Source organism: Mauremys reevesii, linkage group 8, assembly GCF_016161935.1.
Source record: "Mauremys reevesii isolate NIE-2019 linkage group 8, ASM1616193v1, whole genome shotgun sequence".
Classification (NCBI taxonomy): Eukaryota; Metazoa; Chordata; order Testudines; family Geoemydidae; genus Mauremys; species Mauremys reevesii.
The window spans coordinates 67,846,361-67,867,276 of NC_052630.1; the positions used below are offsets into that span (position 1 = coordinate 67,846,361).

At 40.0% G+C, this 20,916-nt stretch overlaps 1 protein-coding gene and 1 long non-coding RNA gene across 2 annotated transcripts in view; one reads left to right on the forward strand and one right to left on the reverse strand.

Moving 5' to 3' along the window:
- VAV3 (vav guanine nucleotide exchange factor 3) overlaps positions 1–20,916 on the forward strand; it is a 236,388-nt gene that overhangs the window by 102,267 nt on the left and 113,205 nt on the right. The window contains exons 8-15 of the mRNA XM_039484962.1: positions 7,516–7,619; positions 9,465–9,564; positions 10,634–10,729; positions 12,175–12,243; positions 14,411–14,497; positions 14,929–15,014; positions 15,430–15,562; positions 15,946–16,055. Of these exons, the coding sequence (XP_039340896.1) occupies positions 7,516–7,619; positions 9,465–9,564; positions 10,634–10,729; positions 12,175–12,243; positions 14,411–14,497; positions 14,929–15,014; positions 15,430–15,562; positions 15,946–16,055 (785 nt within the window). The remainder of the gene's footprint in view (positions 1–7,515; positions 7,620–9,464; positions 9,565–10,633; positions 10,730–12,174; positions 12,244–14,410; positions 14,498–14,928; positions 15,015–15,429; positions 15,563–15,945; positions 16,056–20,916) is intronic.
- Positions 2,357–20,348, reverse strand: LOC120370375. The gene is made up of 3 exons (XR_005583719.1): positions 19,728–20,348; positions 3,008–3,084; positions 2,357–2,744 (listed from the first exon to the last, which is right to left on the reverse strand). It is a non-coding gene; the product is annotated as an uncharacterized LOC120370375 (long non-coding RNA).

Sequence of the window (20,916 nt, forward strand, 5' to 3'; positions counted from 1 at the left end):
CCACGGAGCACCCAATAAGGCACCTCTCCCCAGGAACCTCCTGCGAAGGCTTTTCGAGTACCTCTACGAGAGCTTCGTGGAACTGTCCCAAGAGGATTTCTGTTTGATCCCCATATGTATTGACCTTCTTTTCATATAGTTTTTATTCCTGTTTTTAAAAAAAAAAATGTTTACATGTTTATAGCACTTACCGACTGATCCTTCCCCTGATTCGGAGTCCGGGATAACGGCCGGGGAGGGTTGGTAGGGGATCTCTGTGAGGGTGATGAAGAGATCCTGGCTGTCGGGGAAAGCAGTATTGTAAGCGCTGTCACCTGCCTCGTCCTCCACAAACCCTTTCCAATCTTCCCCATCGGCGAACATCGCCGAGAAACTGCCCGTCGACACTATCCCATCCTCAGAGTCCACGGTCACTGGTGGGGCAGTGGTGGCAGACCCACCGAGAATGGCATGCAGTGCCTCGTAGAAGCGGCATGTCTGGGGCTGGGCTCGGGCGTCCGCTTTGCCGCTTTGATTTTTTGGTAGCCTTGTCTCAGGTCCTTGATTTTTACGCGGCACTGCGTTGCATCCCGGCTGTATCCTCTGAGTGCCATGGCTTTGGAGACCTTCTCGTAGGTCTTTGCATTCCGTTTTTTGGAGCGCAGCTCCAAAAGCACAGACTCCTCGCCCCACACAGCGATCAGATCCAAGACTTCCCGGTCAGTCCATGCTGGGGCCCTCTTTCTACTCTAAGATTGCCTGGACTCCTCTGCTGGAGAGCTCTGCATCGTTGCCAGTGCTGCTGAGCTCGCCACGACGTCCACACAGGAAATGAGATTCGAACTGGCCAGACAGGAAAAGGAATTCAAATTTTCCCGGGGCTTTTCCTGTATGGCTGATCAGAACATCTGAGCTCGGACTGCTGTCCAGAGCGTCAACAGAATGGTGCACTGTGGGATAGCTCCCAGAGCTACTAAGTTCGATTTGCATCCACACCTAGCCTAATTCGACACAGCCATGTCGAATTTAGCGCTACTCCCCTCGTCGGGGTGGAGTACCGAATTCGAACTAAAGAGCCCTCTAGATCAAATTAAATGGCTTCCTGGTGTGGACGGGTACGCGGTTAATTCGAATTAACGCTGCTAAATTCGAATTAAAGTCCTAGTGTAGACCAGGCCTAAGAAACTTCCTATTGAGTTGAAATGTGTTGAGGTTACCTGTGTGAACTCCATATGCTTTGGGATATCACATTGACTTTTGGAGACTTTGCAATCCAGCATACTCACAAAAAAAGGTGTAATTCATACTTTTTTAAGTTGGGGCTGGTAACTTACAGTTGCAGGAATTTAGTAACTGTCTTAGGCCTGATCTATGGTCTGCTCTACATTACACAGTTACTTCGATGTAAGCCACCTTATGGGAACCTATGTGTGCATGTGTCTACACTTGAATTTGTCTCTGGCTGATGTAAGCAGCCTGTTTTAAGGAGGAAGTAAAACCACCTCCCCAATTGGCGTAGAACCATGGTTGCCTGACTGAGGTCAACACAGTGCGAGTATAGGAACCTGTGTTGAACCTGGAGGTCCTCTAGCAGCTGTCTCATAATGCGCCATTCCCCGCAACAGTGATCGCTTTGACCACAATTTTAAACTCCATTGTCCAGGAGTCACAGAGACCAGAAGCCTCCCTGCCCCCTTTAAAGCCCCCTGTGTGTTTTTTGGAATGCCTTTCTTGGATTGCCCACCTTGGCAAGCATACCTAGTAGCTCACCCTTCTTGCGTGCAACTGCCTAGCTGACCACTCTGGCTCCACATACTAAATGCACCACTGCCTGGAGAACACAGGAAGTATTGGATCTCCTGGATCTGTGGGGAGAAGAGGCTGTGCAAGCGTGGCTATGGACCAGCCACAGAAATGTGGACACCTACAAGTAGATTGCATGAGGATGCAGACAACGGGGTATGACAGGGACCAGCAGCAATGCTGCTTGAAACTTAAGGAATTTTGTCAGGGAGGCCACAAAGCCAGGGAGGCCAACAGTAGATCTGATGCTGTGCCACAGACATGCTGCTTCTACCAGGAATTCCATGTCACAGTTGGTGGAGACTCCACAGACTACTGTGGTTACCTCAGAGGAGACCCCTGCCATGAACAGTGAGGAAAAGGAGTGTGGAGTGCAGGGAGGAGAATCCAGCCTTACTGCAAATCAGGACCTGTTTAAGACTCCTCCACAGTGCAGCCAGTCCTGCCAGGTGAACGTGAATGAGCCAAATGAAGGGGAAGGGAACTTGAGTAAGTTTGTGCATGCATTTTTCCTTACAATGTTTACCCTTAAAGATGGTGCCTGGCCCATCCCCAAATGAACAAGAAAAAGGCATTGATGCTTCACTGTTTTAATCATATAAGAAGTGATAGAGGTAATACAAACAGTGGTAGAATTGGCATGTGCTTTCATTCCCCCATGGATTAAGTGGAGCCATGTGGAGCACTTTGTTTACATGTCTAGGGATGTCCCTTTTATCCTTCTGAGCAATCTCAATACAAATTTCATGAAGATACTCTGCAATCCTTTCCTCAAGGTTTCTAGGGATGGCTGTCTTATTTCTTCCTCCATGGCAGGACACTTTCCAATGCCACTCGGCTGGCACCTTTACAATCAACAGGCTTGAGGGTGTATGGGCCTGGATGGCTTCAGGATGCCAGTTACAGCTGTGTTCTCTGTGCCTTTGTCACCTTCAGGAGTGAGATATCCGCTCAAATCACTACTGCCTGTGAAAAATAGTGCCAGTATTCAGTGCCATTGCTCTATAGCTGTAACCATGGAAATAGAGACTGAAATTTTATAGCTTCATGCAACAGAAAATCCTCCCTCCCCACACCTTTGGCAGGCCATACTCAGTTTGTGCTGACGTGACCCAAAGCTTAAGTGTGAATAAGCATTTCTTGTTAAAAGTGTCCATAGGAATAAGGGTAGGGAGTTTTGAAACATATGGTTCCCTTTCTGTTGTGACTGTAAATCCAGTGGTACCTGCCTGTTTTTTCAGCAGCTTCTGGGCATGGTGGCCTTGAGAGGGTGTCCCTTCCACACCTGCAGAACACCTGACCCTGACAAGGAGAAAGAAGAGGACTGAGAAATGCTGCATTGGACAATGAAGAAAGGACTGGGGGGGGGTCAATATGATCAACAGCATGGGAATTGACAGGCAGCAAACCAAATGCTGCAGACCTTGGTTAACCTATATGTCCACCTTTTTCAGTCTTGGAGAACTCCACAGTCACTGCTTCCTACACTCCCAAACATACCACATGGCATCACGGAGTACATCAGTATCCCTACCACTCCATGCCAGAGAACAGCTAGGAAAACCACAGCTTCACATACACAGATTGTGAATCACAGTCTTTTTATTTGTAGCCCCAATGGTCTATATCTGTGCACTCAAATGAACATAAATATTTAAATCCTTTCTAGTTTTAAATTATCACCCTGTTAAGTTATGTTAAACATTTGTGTAATGTTGCCTGTAGTTATTTTTGCACATTGATTTTTCTGCACTGTTTTTCCCCCACTCAGTAAAGTTCAGTTTGTGGAGAATGAAATTTATCTTTCTTAGTTCACAACAAATACTGCAGAATGCATAGAGATAATCAAAGCAAACTGTAATTGTAAATGCACATCTAACATCACAATATTCATAATTTCAGGAAAATACCTAGTCGTGTTCATAATAGTACAGCAAATGCTTTACAATTCTTAGCAGCACCAAAGCTCCAGGCCCAGAGAACACTGCTGTGGCTGACTGTTAAAATGCTCTTTCAAAGCCTCCCTCACCCATATAGCTTTGTGTTGCGATCTTGTAATAGTCCTTGTAGACACAAGGTTCAAAGTCAGCAGGCAGATGCTCCACTTCTGCCCTCTACCCTGGTGGCAGCTTGCCTCACTAATATTATGCAGGACACAGCAAGCAGCTATAACCATTGGGATATTTTTCTTACTGAGATCCAATCTAATGAGTAAATACTACCAGTGCCTCTTCAATCTAGAAAAAGCACGTTCAACTGTCATTTTGCATCTGCTGAGCCAATAGTTAAACTTTCCTGGCGGTATTGAGGTGGACAGTGTATGACTTCATGAGCCAGAGGTGCAAAGGGTAGGGTGAGTCCCCCAGAATCACTATCAGCATTTCAACTTCGGCAATGGTAATCTGCCAGCAGGGAAAGAATGTACCTGCTTGCAGCTCTCTGAACAGTCCTGTGTTCTTAAAGATGCGAGCATTGTGCACCTTCCTTGGCCACTGGTGATCCATCAATGCTTGCATAACCAGAGAAAAATAACACTTTCTGTCGATGTATTCTGTAGCAAGGTGAGCTCATGCCAAAATAGGGATAAGCATGCCGTCTATTGCTCCAATGCAGTTCAGGAACCCTATTGCTGCAAATTCATCTACTATTTCCTGCAGGTTGCTGAGAGTCACAGTCCTGCATAGCAGATGATTAATGGTCCTACAGACTTGTATGACAATGGCCCCTCACTATAGATTTCCCAATTCCAAAATGATTTCTTCACTGATTGGTAGCAATCTGGCATTTCAAGCTTCCAAATTGTGATCATCCCTCAGTGGAGAATTGAGTGGTGAGCTCAGCACATAGATCCAGTGATGTGGGCTTTTGCATCCAAAAGGTCTGCAGCCACTATTCCTCATCCTAAACCTGCTTTATGATGTGATCCCACCAGTCAGTGCTTGTTTCTTGGGCTCAGAGGTGGTCCTCTACAATCTGCAGCTGCTCTATGAATACCAACAACAACCTTGAATTGTTTTTCATTATGCCCCTCAGAAAACTGTCCTTGAACAAATACTCATGTCGCCCCATTGTTGTGGTACTTCCTGCAGGCCTGCAAAGACAGGAGAATCATGCATCCTGTAGAGGGCAAACACTGAAAAGTGCTATAGAATCATAGAATATCAGGGTTGGAAGGGACCTCAGGAGGTCATCTAGTCCAACCCCCTGCTCAAAGTAGGACCAATCCCCAACTAAATCATCCCAGCCAGGGCTTTGTCAAGCCTGACCTTAAAACCTCTAAGGAAGGAGATTCCACCACCTCCCTAGGTAACCCATTCCAGTGCTTCACCACCCTCCTCATGAAAAAGTTTTTCCTAATATCCAACCTAAACCTCCCCCACTGCAACTTGAGACCATTACTCCTTGTTCTGTCATCAGGTACCACTGAGAACAGTCTAGATCCATCCTCTTTGGAATCCCCTTTCAGGTAGTTGAAAGCAGCTATCAAATCCCCCCTCATTCTTCTCTTCTGCAGACTAAACAATCTCAGCTCTCTCAGCCTCTCCTCATAAGTCATGTGCTCCAGCCCCTAATCATTTTGGTTGCCCTCTGCTGGACTCTTTCCAATTTTTCCACATCCTTCTTGTAGTGTGGGGCCCAAAACTGGACACAGTACTCCAGATGAGGCCTCACCAATGCCGAATAGAGGGGAATGATCACGTCCCTCAATCTGCTGGCAATGCCTCTACTTATATAGCCCAAAATACCGTTAGCCTTCTTGGCAACAAGGGCACACTGTCAACTCATATCCAGCTTCTCGTCCATGTAACCCCTAGGTCCTTTTCTGCAGAACTGCTGCCTAGCCATTCGGTCCCTAGTCTGTAGCAGTGCATGGGATTCTTCCGTCCTAAGTGCAGGACTCTGCACTTGTCCTTGTTGAACCTCATCAGATTTCTTTTGGCCCAATCCTCTAATTTGTCTAAGTCCCTCTGTATCCTGTCTTTATCCTCCAGCATATCTCCCACTCCTCCCAGTTCAGTGTCATCTACAAACTTGCTGAGGGTGCAGTCCAAGCCATCCTCTAGATCATCAATGAAGATATTGAACAAAACTGGCCCCAGGACCAACCCTTGGGGCATTCCGCTTGATACCAGCTGCCAACTAGACATGGAGCCATTGATCACTACCCGTTGAGCCCGACGATCTAGCCAGCTTTCTATCCACCTTATAGTCCATTCATCCAGCCCATACTTCTTTAACTTGCTGGCAGGAATACTGTGGGAGAGTGTATCAAAAGCTTTGCTAAAGTCAGTTATCTCATCATAGAAGGCAATTAGGTTAGTCAGGCATGACTTGCCCTTGGTGAATCCATGCTGACTGTTCCTGATCAGTTTCCTCTCCTCTAAGTGCATCGGAATTGATTCCTTGAGGACCTGCCCCATGATTTTTCCAGGGATTGAGGTGAGGCTGACTGGTCTGTAGTTCCCCGGATCCTCCTCCTCCACAGGTTTGGGGGATTTTTTAAAAAGGCACAAAAATTTGGGGATATTGCTGGATGGAGAAAGTTACATCATGAGAACTTGACCTCTAGCTCCAGAGATCCCTGGGAAAGTAATTTCTTTCCTACAACATATTGTGAATGTTTCCTAAAAGGCATTGTGCTGGACCGTGGCTTGTGGCACACTGGGATACCAACTTGTGATGCGCCGCACTTTACATCGACACAAGCACTCCTAGTGAGTACACATAGCACTTACGTGAGCAGCCAGATATGCACATGAGTGATGTACTAACTTCAGTGGCTGTTCGCTGATGTAACTTGTGTCAAACACAGTTTGTAGTATAGATATGGTCTAACAGTATTTCTTGAGTCCTTTAAGGAAAATAATGGGCCACTTCACCATGATTGGTCCCTTGAAATATGTGTTTACTACTAAACACTATCTGCTCCACCATTATTTAGCTGTAACATTCTGAGTACGTTTCCAAGACCTGAAGAAGAGCTCTGTGTAAGCGCGAAAGCTTGTCTCACTCACCAACAGAAGTTGGTACAATAAAAGATACTACTTTACCCACCTTGTTTCTCTGATTCCATGGCAGTTTAGTTAAAGTCCTGCACAAGTTTGGGAAAATATATCCCTATTTTAATATATTCACCTTGAAGCATTTCTATATATTGCATTTGTAGCTCTGACTGTTATTAGGTACTGTTTTTTATATACTGGTCTTGAACTGAAAATCTTAAAATTTCTGCCGCAGTATAGCTTGTCTCAAGTATTTCTTCAGCATCCTTGTCTTTTTCCTGTCCCATTAGCAGTCCATTGTATCAAGACACTTATAGTGATTGCAGTTAACTTAGTACCAGGATGCCACTAATTGACCGATGTAATGTACAAAACTGTTTTTCCACAGCTCAGGGAAACGAATCATTACTTTTGTCTTGTCACTAAAACGTTAACTTGACTTGCTTAATTTTAAAATTATCATTATAAAATGAAGATGAACTAACAGTGCACATTTCAAGTTGGAATAAATTAGCCTTTATTAGGTCTCTGAGTTTAGTTTTCCCTTGTCACGTTGTATGGAAGATCTGGCATTTCAAAGCAAATGTTGAAAGTAGCAGCTACTCATAAGTGATCTGTGTCTTAGTTTGTTGGAATTAACAGATATACACGGAGACACTAATCTTCATTCTGGAAGCTTTAGGGGTTCTATTTGCATTTACATTTTTTTTCTTATATTACTGTTTTTAAGGAACTGGTGAAAACCCACAGAAGTCTAATGCAGGACATTTTTGACTCCATTGTAAACAAAAATGACCAGAACCTGTATCAAATTTTTATTAACTACAAGGAAAGGTAATATTTATACACTAACTTTTACATACTTTAGTGATAACCTACACTCAGTCCATTGAAGTGTTTCTCTATGATTAAATACTTCATAAGCATTTATATAATTGGACTGAATATCTATGGGTAACAGCATCAGTATATGCAATGGGCTTTGAATGTGGAAAGTATGAAGGAAGTGCTATTATTATTTTATAGAATGGATTGTTCATTTTTTCCCCAAGTGTTTTTGTCACCGCTTTTTCATTTAAAAATAGCATCCATATTTTATATGAAATCATATAACTTATTTTGCACAGCTTCTGGCATAAAAACGATCTTCGAATGCTTTATGGAGATAAACAATATGGGTACAGCGATAAAATAAGCAGAGATGGGGAGAGAAATAAAATAAGGCAGCAAGATACAGGCAAAGCATTCCAGAGGACAGAAAGAAGAGTAAAACAGGCTGAGGAGAGTCTTAGGGGGTTCATAGAAGGTGTTAATGAAGTCACTTCTGAACTGGAAATTGAAATAATTGGGGAGCCAACTGAGTTGTTTGAGAAGAGGTTGATGCAGTCACACAATGCTTGTGAGAAAGCAGCTATAAGCTAACAGAAAACGCCTGAATCTGGAAAGCTGGATTTTGGGGAGATGATGGGAAAGGAAGTTGCCATAATCACATTGAGTGGAAATGAACCCATATATGAAGGTTTCAGCAGAGGAGGAGCTTATGGCAGTGGTATGTGTGTGCGTGTAGATGATGACAGACTGAGGGAAAGGGTGATTATTGGAAGGATATGGTTAGTGAAAGCAAATGGCAGGTCTGAGTGTAGAGGGGAACTACAGGAGCAGGAGTTGTGTCTCAGGATGCTCCTTTTCTCCAAAAGAAGCAATGTAACTTAAGGAAGCTGAGAGGAAACTACAAGTTTATTTTGTCAAGGGAGGAGAGATACTGGGTCTAGATCTACTTGTACTGCAGTATAGGTTTAAAATAATAATTAAAGGTGAAAGATGTGCAGTTAGTATCATCACTTTTGATGTGGAACCTAATGCTAAACAGAAGATGATCAAGAGGGAGAAAGATTAAAAATAGAAGGCAAGAACTGAGGCTTGTAGATCCCCAAAGATGGAGCTTACAGTTTAAAGAGGAGTCACCTCTAAAGATTTAGAACAGTTTGAGAAGAGTGGAATGAATTGTTACTGAAGGGAACAGGAAGTTCCTGGTACAAACCTGGATTCTTTCCAGTAGCTTTACAAAAATCAACCAGTGGGATACCATGCTGATCTCTGACTGCTGTTAAGAATTTCTTGCATTTACATATGTTAGCTATTATCTTGACCCAAAGCCTCATGGAATGTAAACTCAATAGAAGCTGTTAAATCAGTTTGCAAAACCTACTGTTGCTGTAAAAAGAATGGATGTTATTAATCCTGGGCTAATCCTATGTAACAGAATTTATTCATTGCATCCTTTGAAATCTATCTCTTAACATTGTAAATACTAATGGCTCTGGTGCTGTTAAGTAGCAGTTACATTGCCTTGCAGCCTGAAACAAATGCTTTATTGTGTCAGTGTATGCATGTCAATGTTAAAGTGAATTGAAATGATTTTACAGCATTTTGATTATGATCTTTAGTATTTTTCAAACATGCACCTCATTATATTATTGGGGAAGCTTTGTAATACACATCTAGGGCCAAGTTATTATGTTTGGATATGTAGGTACAGCTCCCAATTGAAGGGAAGAATACGACCCATATATTTGGTTTGTGAAGTGTGAACAAAGACTTGTTTTTTTGTTTGTTTTTGTTTTGTTTTAAAACCCACACACCCTCCCTCTTGTTTTTTTTTCTCTTGCTTTGGTTTAGAATGGTTATTTATGGGCAGTACTGCAGTCAAGTGGAGACAGCCATATCCTGCTTAGACAACATTTCTAAGACAAAAGAAGATGTTAAATTGAAGCTAGAGGTACTGATATTTATTTTTTTATATACAGATATAGATCTGCTATCCCCCACAAAAAGAAAACTGTCCATTCTGACATGTGGGTCTATACGTTTCTTTTCTTTTCCTTTTTAACTGGAGTAACTGACCAAATTAAATTGTCAGGTAGAGACAGAAGAGGTCAAATCCTGGTCCCACTGAAGTCAGAAGAGGTCTTACTAATGACTTCAGTGGGGTCAGGATTTCACCCAAGAAGTGGTTTTGTCAGTGAAACACTTTTTTTCTCGTAGTGTTTTAGGTGAGCGTGAAGGTAGCTGAGAGTAAAATATGTTAGTTATAATTAGAATAACATTTAAAGACTAAACTCTGCCCCTCAGCACATCTCTGCACAAGGGATCGTGTGTAAGATGCACCACCCGAGATGTTCAGACAACCTTGGAAGCACAGTTTCTCTTTGGATAATCAGCTATAGCCTTTTATAGGGCACAGCATACTGCCCATCAGCTTTGGTGGGGAAGTGAATGTGCAGGGTGGGAGTTTGATGATCCCACCTGTGATAAACAGGATTTCTAGTTTTTAGGTTTACTAGTTACCTTCAATCCCCACACAGTTGTCATGCCTGTTGTGCTATTTATGCCTACATCTAATAAGACAATGAGTCTTCTATTTACCTGCAGTGTTGCATTTGAACTATCTGCTGGGCACTAGCCAGAATGATTCCAACTGCTATCTCTGTTGCTCTTATAGATGCTCACAGCTTCAAATCAACAAAACTCTGTGTGGTTTCTTATCTCTAATACAGTGTTTATACCACAGTCATCACTCTGCTATCTGAACACCTGAAGAATAGGATCTGGTTCTGGATCCAGATATTGGATACCTCAAAATTCAGGGATGTTCTGAGCCAGGGTTTTGGTTCAGCTTATCACTATGGAGATGCTTTTTTCCTCATTATGATGGTATTTAGTATCCTAATATCTGGGTGATCTGGCAAACTTGTATGTCTACTTAAAAAAATTAGGAGTGTACTTCGAACCTTTTTTTCCCCCCAAAGAATCACAGTTCAATCTTTAATTTTATTTTTAAAAACTAGGAATGTTCCAAGAGGGCCAATAATGGGAAATTTACTTTGCGGGATCTTCTAGTGGTTCCTATGCAACGAGTTCTGAAATATCATCTGCTGCTGCAGGTACTTTATTTTTGAAGATTAAAGTGATTAAGCGCAAAGCTGTGATGGTTTATCATCAGAGGATTGTTATAATGAGGGTTCAGTGTCTTTATTAAAGGACAGTGGTTAACATTTTTATTGACTTGAATTGCGACTTATCGGTCTGGAAGTTAAATCCAGTGCAGTTCAGCCTTCTCTGTGGTGATCATTCCACACAGTTGAAGCATATCTGAGAATAACAATCACTCTTCATTTAATGACTTATTTAAAAGTTAGTGGTGGCAAACTATGAGAATGGTGATTTTGTAATGTAGACCACTACACTCAAAGACTAAGCTGAATGAGATTATACCATTCTTTAAGATACTTCCTTGCTATAGTAAATTATAATAAAACCATATTTATTGTGAAATGCTTCTTGTTATAACCCACAAAGCTCTTGGCTTCCACAGTTAGTCCTATAATGAGGGTGGAGAGTCTTATAAATTTAATTTGATAGCTGTTCCAGGAGACTCATTAGTTCAGCAGCAAAGAAATATATTACTGTATTAGATTGTCAACCCTGCTGATGCTTGTAAAATGTCATTTTAAAAAGAGCTACTACCTTTATGTTAAGCATAATTTTGACTCTGCAGTGCTTTGTGTAATTCAAACTTATTACATTTCTTGAAATATATCTATATAAATGCAAGTCATCAATATTCTGATCAACGGAAAATCATGAAAAAAACAAACAAACCAAACTGATGACAGAACCACTTTCTTAAAACATTTGAGACCTGAACCAAAGCAATATAATCAAATTGTATATTATGAAAAAATGATATGAAAGATTATGTCACTCATAGTGTTTTAAAGTATGAGGCATCATAAAACTACAATCAGGTATGTAAAGGGGTGTCCAAATATTTTACAGTATTTTCAGGAGAAAAATATCCACAAAAATTGCTAGAAAAACTGCACTTTTAAGTAGAAGCATCTATTCCCACCATTTTCTAGTATTTCAGCAATATACACCTCTACCTCGATATAAAGCTGTCCTTGGGAGCCAAAATATCTTACCACGTAATAGCTGAAACCGTGTTATATTGAACTTGCTTTGATCCACCAGAGTGCGCAGCCCCACCCCCGTGGAGCACTGCTTTACCGCATTATATCCAAATTCGTGTTATATTGGGAGGCATTATATCGAGGTAGCGGTGTATTATTTTTGGTTACAACATATAGTCCTCTTCTTATTTCTCTCTTGATTTTCTTTTTTGCTTTTAATTAACCCATTAATTTTTCTAGATTCTAGATGGGCTATGTATCTTTTAAAATATAGCAAATAGCTTAACATTCTTATACTGTCAAGATATGACCAGTGCACAGTAGTCATTTTATTTGAGTGATAAATGTATAAATTGATTGGCAGCTGGCTGAGTGAAAAGTTGTTATAAGAAATATCCCTGCATTTTGCCAAATAGGAACTGGTGAAGCACACTACTAACCCAACGGAGAAGGAAAATCTGAAGCTGGCACTTGATGCAATGAAGGTAAGTGTGCCATGGCAGGTAGATGTTTACATCTTCACTGCCAGTTAAAATGGTTGGGGCCTTTTTCAGAATTCACAGGCATGCAGAAGTGAAGTTCACAGTATATTTTCAGCTGAATTGCAGGACCTCCTTCACAATAGAGCTAGCAAATATTTGTTAACTAGCCACAATCTCTCATGTAAGGAGGCTAAATCAAGGATATTGCCACAGGGTTTTAGTAACTGAGTTAATAGGTTTTATATGGTATGGAGTAGAGATGGCTGGCTTCTATTTACTTGTAATATCCTAACTTTTACATTCTGTCCCGTAGTTTTCAGCCTCCTAACCAAAAATTTTGCCTTTCCCAGTTTTACTAGTCTTTTACAAAATGGGTAAAACTTCCATTACTGCAGATCGCCTCAAATTTTGGTTAACAGTTTCCCAGTGAGATAAACACAATTCTCTTTCCTCACAACTTATATCCTAGTAATGTCTTTGTTGCCTTAGGCTAGAAGGCATTAATATCTCTCCTAGTGACCATTACTCCACATGCTACTGCAAATGACACAAGCAAGTGCTTTTTAAAATAGCAGTATCTCCTTACATGTTTGGTGCTGTATTCCTTGGCAGTCTGCAATTCCCTCTGCAACTAGCTGTACTCTCTTAGGGCTGGTCCACACTAAGAAGCGGGGTCGAACTAGGGTACGCAAATTCAGCTACGTGAATAGCGTAGCTGAATTCGAAGTACCCTAGTTTGAACTACTCACCCGTCCAGACGCCGCGGAATCGAAGTTCGCGGCTCCAAGGTTGACTCCGCCACCGCCTTTTGCAGTGGTGGAGTACCGGAGTTGACCGCGGCGCTTCCGGAGTTCGAACTATCGCGTCCAGATTAGACGCGATAGTTCGAACTCCGAGAAGTCGAACTCACCGCGTCGACCCGGCTCGTAAGTGTAGACTAGCCCTTAGTTTCCTTTTCTTCTGATGCTGTGCACTGAGTTCAGTTACTGTTTTCATTATATTTTCCCATTCTATCCTTTTCCTGGTTAATATGTTAGAAAATTGTTCCATTTAGCATAAATTTCCTAAAATTTTTTTGCTCCTAGCTATTACAGATTATATACTTCTGAGGACACACAAATGAGGATAAACACTTTATGTTGAATAGAGAAAGATAAGCCGCAAATTTACCAGCACATTCAATGCACAAATATAGAAGATATACTAGTCCAGGGCTTAAGATCATACCTAAACTTTTTCCAGATCCCAACACATAGGTGCAAGAGATTTATTTCCCAGTGTCAGTCAGGCACATTATTGTTCCTGGGATCTGAGGAAGCTGGCTGTTGGTATGCTATGAAATACCTTCTATTTTGCTATTCATACGTTACTGCCCTCTCATTGTATGCCTGGGTTTTGAAGTTGTAGATATTTGGGCACCCTACTAAACCTAGCCATGATTATTGCATATAGGAGCAAGTAGAGCCTTGACGTGGTTACATCTTTAACGCAGGCCTTGTTGTCATCAGATCTCTGAAATCATGTGCAAATATCAAGACCAAAGGAGGTATCCCAATCCCTGACTGAAAGAAGCACTACACCAGGGTGGAGCAAACCACCTTTAACTTAAACGCTGGTTCTTGTAGGTGGAAATGACATTCCTTATTTAGCTATTAATTTTTTTTTAGCCCAGCTGATAGCAATGCTTCTTTGTGCCTGGCTGATTTGGGGTAGGTCGCTCTCAGTCTCTCCAGTTGGAGCTCTTCCACTTTGGATAAATAATTAAATATTTTTTGGATCACAGCCATGAGCCTGAGTCTCCGATATCCTAGGTAGTTTGCCGAATCATTGGGCTGTTGGCTATTCCGGGGGTCATTTTTTGGCAAAGGAAAAAAAAAATTCCAAAGGTCTAGATTTCCTCTTAGTGCAGAATGTGAATATTTTTTGAAGTCTCAAAATTTTTACAGGATGAGAATATCATTTTCTGCCCAGCTTTAATAGAGAGCGTTTTTTAAAATCTTGCATACTTAGGCAGGTATATCAACAACTTCCGAACACTTAAAACAACTTTTAAAAAGTCTTATTGTGCAGATTAGGCAAAATAAGGAAGATAAATACAGTTGCTTAAAATAATGTATTGGAATTTTACTGACTGAAATATTCCCCCCTCCTTCTTTTTTTTATGCTTTAGGACTTGGCTCAATATGTAAATGAAGTGAAGAGAGATAATGAATCCCTCCGTGAAATTAAACAGTTTCAGTTATCAATAGAGAATTTGGTATGTCATAGGCTATATTTACACCCTTGTTTATCCCAGCTTTTCACCATTGTTCTACTTTACTGAAATTACTGCTCCTTACCATCTTATATAATACTAGAAGCCTGGGTAAAATTCAGGTATGTGTATGTATTGTTCTTTTGGCTGGCCTGGAATGATATCTGTATACAGTGACTTCCTCTCCATTTCCTTAGATGCATGCAGCTAAATCAATTTTGTTGCACAGTGCCCCAAGTCCTTTGGAGGGTGGAATAAAAGGAGTTTGTTTATGCCTTATCATCCTTAGAAGGACCAAAAGGTGCCAAGTTCTTTCTGACTCTTGGAGAATCTGGCTTTGTAGTATAATAACCAACTGACACTTGAATGTCAGATATTATCTTTACTCTTCTGCTGGCATAAATAATGAATTTATTTCCTTTTTTTGTTTTTAGAACCATTCTCTCTTAATGTATGGAAGACCACAAGGTGATGGTGAAATAAGGATAACTACATTAGACAAACGTGCAAGGCAAGACAGGTGAGACTATAGATACAGTACTTGGGTTGCTAAAGACAGGATTGGTATTAGATTAATTCTTGTAAAATACAGCATGGCATCTGCCTGTGAAATTTGGTGTCAGTTCAGGAATTCTTGTGCATACATCCTCCTTTCATTGTACACACATAGCTCCTATTAACATTAATGCAAAGGAAGTAAATTTTCAAAGTGGTTCATGAGAAGTTAGCCATTACATTAATATCTAAATCCCTATGCACTTCTTGCAAAAGTACTTTAAGTGGTTCATGTTTTGTTACCCAATAGTTTAATTGCTAACTTTCAAAATCATAAGTGCTCCAGGCAATGTTTAATATGATAGTGTATTATTTTAAAAGGATTAGTGTACTGGCATACAGACAATATTTTTAACCCTTTATATATTATATTTTCATAGGCATATCTTCTTATTTGATTTAGCTGTAATTGTGTGCAAGCGGCGAGGTGATAATTATGAAATGAAGGAAATAATAGATCTTCAGAAGTACAAAATCACAAATAATCCCACCACTGATAAAGAAAATAAAAAGGTAAATGTTTATATTACTACTACATACAAAATATATGCCACTATTAAATATTTGAAATCCGTAGGTCCTGAGTGTATGAAATATTCCACACTTCAGCAATTTGTATATATATTTTTTTAAATTTCAAATCCATATAGTATCAAAACCACACTGGACATTGTGGTTTAAAGTAGATGACTGTTAAAGGGCTTCAACTATGTTAATTTCTGATGTAATGAAGAGATATGAATGAGCTATTATTAAACTGAACAGAGGTGCAAAATAGTATGGCCTCCATTTTTCTGAACTCAGGGTTGGTGTTATACGATGAATATAAAAATATTGTCTTTGTTCTGCCTGAATATTAAATTGTTAACCAGTGAATTGCCATACTTTTCACACAGTGGTCTTATGGCTTCTACCTCATCCACATACAAGGACAAAATGGGTTGGAATTTTATTGCAAAACTAAAGATTTGAAGAAAAAGTGGCTTGAGCAGTTTGAAATGGCACTGTAAGTATATACTTTTCTCTTATGTAAAATCATTTCCTTAAACAGTATATAGGAATATCTTAAACAGTGCTTTAATATGCATTTTAAATTGTAACAATAATTCTGCACATGCAAGGAAACTATTTTATTTGAATTTTTGAAAACAGAACTCATAGCTGACATCTATGAGTATTTTCCTGAAATACTTCTAGGAAAAGATAGAGGGCACTCTAAGCTATGTTTTGCTTTATAGCATAGCTGGTAAGATTGTTTTAAAAATACAGTCTGAAACACCTAGGGAAAATATTAATTGTTTTAGCAATAAATATTTAACATAATGGTGACTGATTTTTTTCCATCTTTATTTCTTGGTACATTGAAATACATTTTAAGAGATATGGGGATGTTGGCTTTTTTCCTAGTGGCTTTAAACTAATTTATTATGTAGCATTTGGATCAGGTTGCTTGGTTTATTAAGTTTGATTTCCATTGCTTGACATCGCGCGTGTGTGTGCGTGTGTGTGTGTTTCTAACATAAAAAAATAGCATGAATATGTTAGATGTCTCAAAAAGTAATATAGCAGAATATAGCATTGCAGATTGCATTATAGTTATGTGCTTTCAGCTTTATTTTTATTTCTGATTCTGTTGGAGAAACAAACATGGATATTGGTACTGAAAGTATTCTGATTAAATTTAAAACACAGGAACAAAGAAATCAGGTGGAAAAGAGGCAGTCACTGCATGTTTTTAAAGGGGGGAGTGCAGAGGGATATTCCCCTAAGAGTGGTGAAATTAACAAAGACAGGGTATCACTTACATGAATTTTTGGTTGAGTGAAAGGGTTGTCGTTAGCTGCACTCCATTGAAACACACTTACAACCTTAATTCCTGTTAATTATATTTTTTGTTTAATTTTTTCCCTTTTTTCTTTTAATGAGAGCCAAGAGTTTAAATTGGGGTAGCATAGACGGTATGCAAGAAGAGAGCCTTGCTCTGCCATATGTTCTGTGGCCCATCAAATATGGTTTCCCTTCCTGCTGACATTATTAAATGAGATTTGGTGGTCTCAGCCTTGTCCCTTATGGATATTTGTCCACCTCATAAACCCACACCACAATTTAACACTATTCCACATGGTTGGCAGTCATAATCTAGAGCAGCACAGGGCTGGAATAGTAGGGTTACTGCAGGTCAGGGCTGAGTTGTATTAGCAGAACTGAATTGTAACCTTCCATAGTAACATTCTTTGCTCTAGCCAGTGTTACTGCTCCCTTATTTGTATAACCACTAAAACTCACTAGATTTAAAAGAACTTGCAGCATTTAATCAATTTTGTAATCTCAGACCTTTTTAATTTTTTTCGTTATTTGTGGGTTTTGGCTTTATAGAATATCTCCCAAAAGTTGCACTCCCCTTGGTAGGATCCCTGATTTCTCTCTCCCATGAGTTACCTCAGCATGTAGTGTGCTAATGAAATTATAAATGCTGAAGCATGGAGTCTGCCTTTGGGATTAAACTAACCCCGTTGTTTTTCCATATTGTTTGGTGAGTCTGTTTTTTTTAGTTGTATTTCCACTCTCTATAGGGTGTCTATTAAAGTTTGATTCTATTCTGAAAAATTACTATAATAAAATGACAGTTTCTTCAGCACATTCAGAATTGTAGTTGCTGACTTAACAGGCAAAACATTTTAACTACATATTTTAGCACTTTTGTTAGGACTGCAAAATCAACACAGCTGAAAAGGAGTGAGCTGGATTCTTTCCTGTGCATCAGAAATAGCATTTTACTATGTCCCACTCAGTTATATCTATGCAAACCCACTACCGTCTGAGAAGCTTCTTGAATGAAGATAGGGCTGCCCAGGTGTTACTATAAGAACCTAATTTGTGAGGAAATTCAGATCCCATTTACATCAGTTTAAATTAAGAATAGGGCCCAGACTACCCTAGAAAGGTTTTACTGATATAACTGTCCATTCAGGGTGTGTTTTTTTTTTTTTTTTAACTAAAATATTTATACTGGTATGAGCCCTAGCGTGAAGGCAGAGGTACCGATACAAAGGTGGTATACCTTATTTTACTTCCCAAGTCAGAATAACCTATATTGGCATAAGTACATTTATAAGCTTTCTCGTTGACAAACCCTAAGTATACTGAAGTGTCAGTAGAATTACTCCTGATCTATACTAGTGTAACTGAGATCAGAATTTGGTCCTCTGCGTGCAGAGCCTAACATTACTGATGAAATATATAATGGAAAGAACCCAACTTCTCTCTCAGAAACCTAGGTTGAGTTTGCATGACTGGAAGAAAATGAGCAGATTTGATCTGGAAAACATTGAGAAAAAATAAACATGGAACCCTGCATTGTCACTTTTCAGATTAGAACAGCTCTTTACATAGAAAATTGGGAATACTTTTTATCCCCATGAGGATACTCCAAACTCTAGCCCTGATCTGTGGTAATATGACAGGTCATCTTGTGGGGGAAGCTTGAGAGCAATGGGTACTACTGCAAGAAGATGTAAAACACATTAAGATGTTTTTAACTATTTCCATTTATGTGGCAGTTCTCCTGTCACTGTGTCTGTATTTACTGTTATTCTGAGACTATTATTTTGTTTAGAAAAATGGCTAAAATCTGTGCACCTCAAGTTTTATTACCAATAAGAATTTCCTAAGTATTTTTAATAAGAGAGCTAGTACAGATGCTCTACATCCTCAGTGACAAGATAAACTGCAACACCACAGCACTAAATTTGATGCTGTTGACCTATACACACTAATCTACAAAATTGAGGCTGGCTCAACTGGCCTTGAATCTAATGTATTGTGTACAACCTTTCAAAATTGTCAGTTAGTTCAGGGTGCTGGATCTTCGTGGCAGCATTAGAAAGAAGTGGGCCACTGGGGCAGCACACTAAAAATCACAATTGGCCTCCTAAAGCTGGAACTTTTGATAGACTAACATGCGTGATTTGTTTGTGAGAGTGTTGCACATGAATAAATGTAACTGGCAAAGAGCAGTCCAATGTGCTTTTAACAGTAGCTTGTCCATTTTGAGGCGATTAGGGTTCTCTATATATTTGCTTAACTCTCATTAATATTAATGGAAATTGTGCATGCACAGGGGGAGAACAAAGCCATATGTTGTGTGATGGTTCCCCCCTGGGGTATCACTTGGAATTAGGGTACCATCGAGCCCTCTGACCCACCAGCCTGGGCTCCCTCTCACACTGTGCTGCTGTGACAAACTGCAGACATGCTCCTGGCCTTACACTTCCTCCAGCATTCACACAGGTAGGGACGTACCCAGCTGCAGTTACATGCAGGCTTTCTGACTAGCCACTACACGAACCAACAGTAGAAGGGCTAAAGCCCAGGTAACTCTCAGCTCCCTAGGCACGCACGTGCCCCCGGAGCATAAACCTAAAATTATGCCATCTTGTGGTGCACAGGGAACGATACAGCGTAAGCGCATAAAGTTCGCCTCCCCTGCTCACACTTCACTCCAAACTCACTGGTTTAGATTAAAACATAAAATAAATGTATTCATTACAAAAGATAGATTTTAAGTGATATATAAGGGATAGCAAACAGATCAAAGCAGATTACCTAGCAAGTAAACAAAAATGCAAACTAAAATTAATATACTACATAGATTGGATATGAATTAGCAGATTCTCACCCTAACTGATGGTACAGGCAGACTTGTAGATTCTTAAGGCACAAGCAGCTTTAGTCTTAGAGCTTGGGTTTTTCACGTCTTCATATACAGGTCTTCATGAAGAAATCCCTTTAGCCTTGGTCCAGCACTTCCCCCGGTTCAGTCTTTTTTTCTCAGGTGTTTCCAGGTGTCTTTTTGTGTGGGGAGTGAAAAACAGCAGATGATGTCAGTCCCTGGCTTATATAGTTTTAGAATATGGCAGGAACCCTTTGTTTCAAAACTTGGTTCCCAGACCCGTTTGTGGAAAAGTACTGACATCCCAAGATGGAGTCTAGATTCATGTGGTCTGATCCTATGCCTTTGCCGTCTTATAGCAGCCATTGTTTACAGGGTAGTCAAAATGCCCACAGGAAAATTAAGCTATTCCACAGTCCATTGTCTTTGCTGATGGGCTATCAGCCCTGTCTGGCTTCTTCATTGGTTTACCTGAAAGGCTGTCTGTGGGTGTTTTCCAGAGTAAGCCCATTTGAAATACAGATCCCTAGTCAGTATTCATAACTTCAGATACAAAAATGATACAGGCATACAAATAGGATAATCATATTCAGCAAATCATAATTTTTCCAATGACACCTCACATAACTTATCTTGTACAAAATGCATCATAATTATGTCATAACCATATTATAATATTACTATGACAAATATGGGATGTAGTGTCACATGTTGTTTCAACAAAGTTGTGCTCCTTAAAAGCAGTTGTAATAAATCCGGTCAGTTGGTGTTTTGTTTTTGCAGCTGTGTTAGTAATTTTGGATTAGATTATAGCTATGTAGTTTAATGTGTACTGTTGTTTTTAAAAGAAAAGGTACTACAAAAAGTGTTTAGTATACAGAAAGTGGTAGGGTATACGCAGTCTTCAGCATGCCTAATAATGTAGATGTTAATGGAAAGGCATTAAATATCTAAGAAATTGTTGATACTGTGTTCAGCCAAATTATTACACTCCCCCACCTTAAGTTAATGACATACAATGTAAGTATAGTAAAAGTAATAATAGTGATCTTTGACCTAAGAGTTAAGATCTACTGTTTCTTGTTATGCTTATAAAGCTATTTTTAAAGAAACGAATTGTAGAAGTGTGAAGGCATTATTTTTCTAGAACACACCAATTCCCCATCTAGTCCATTATCCTTCCTCCAATAGTGAC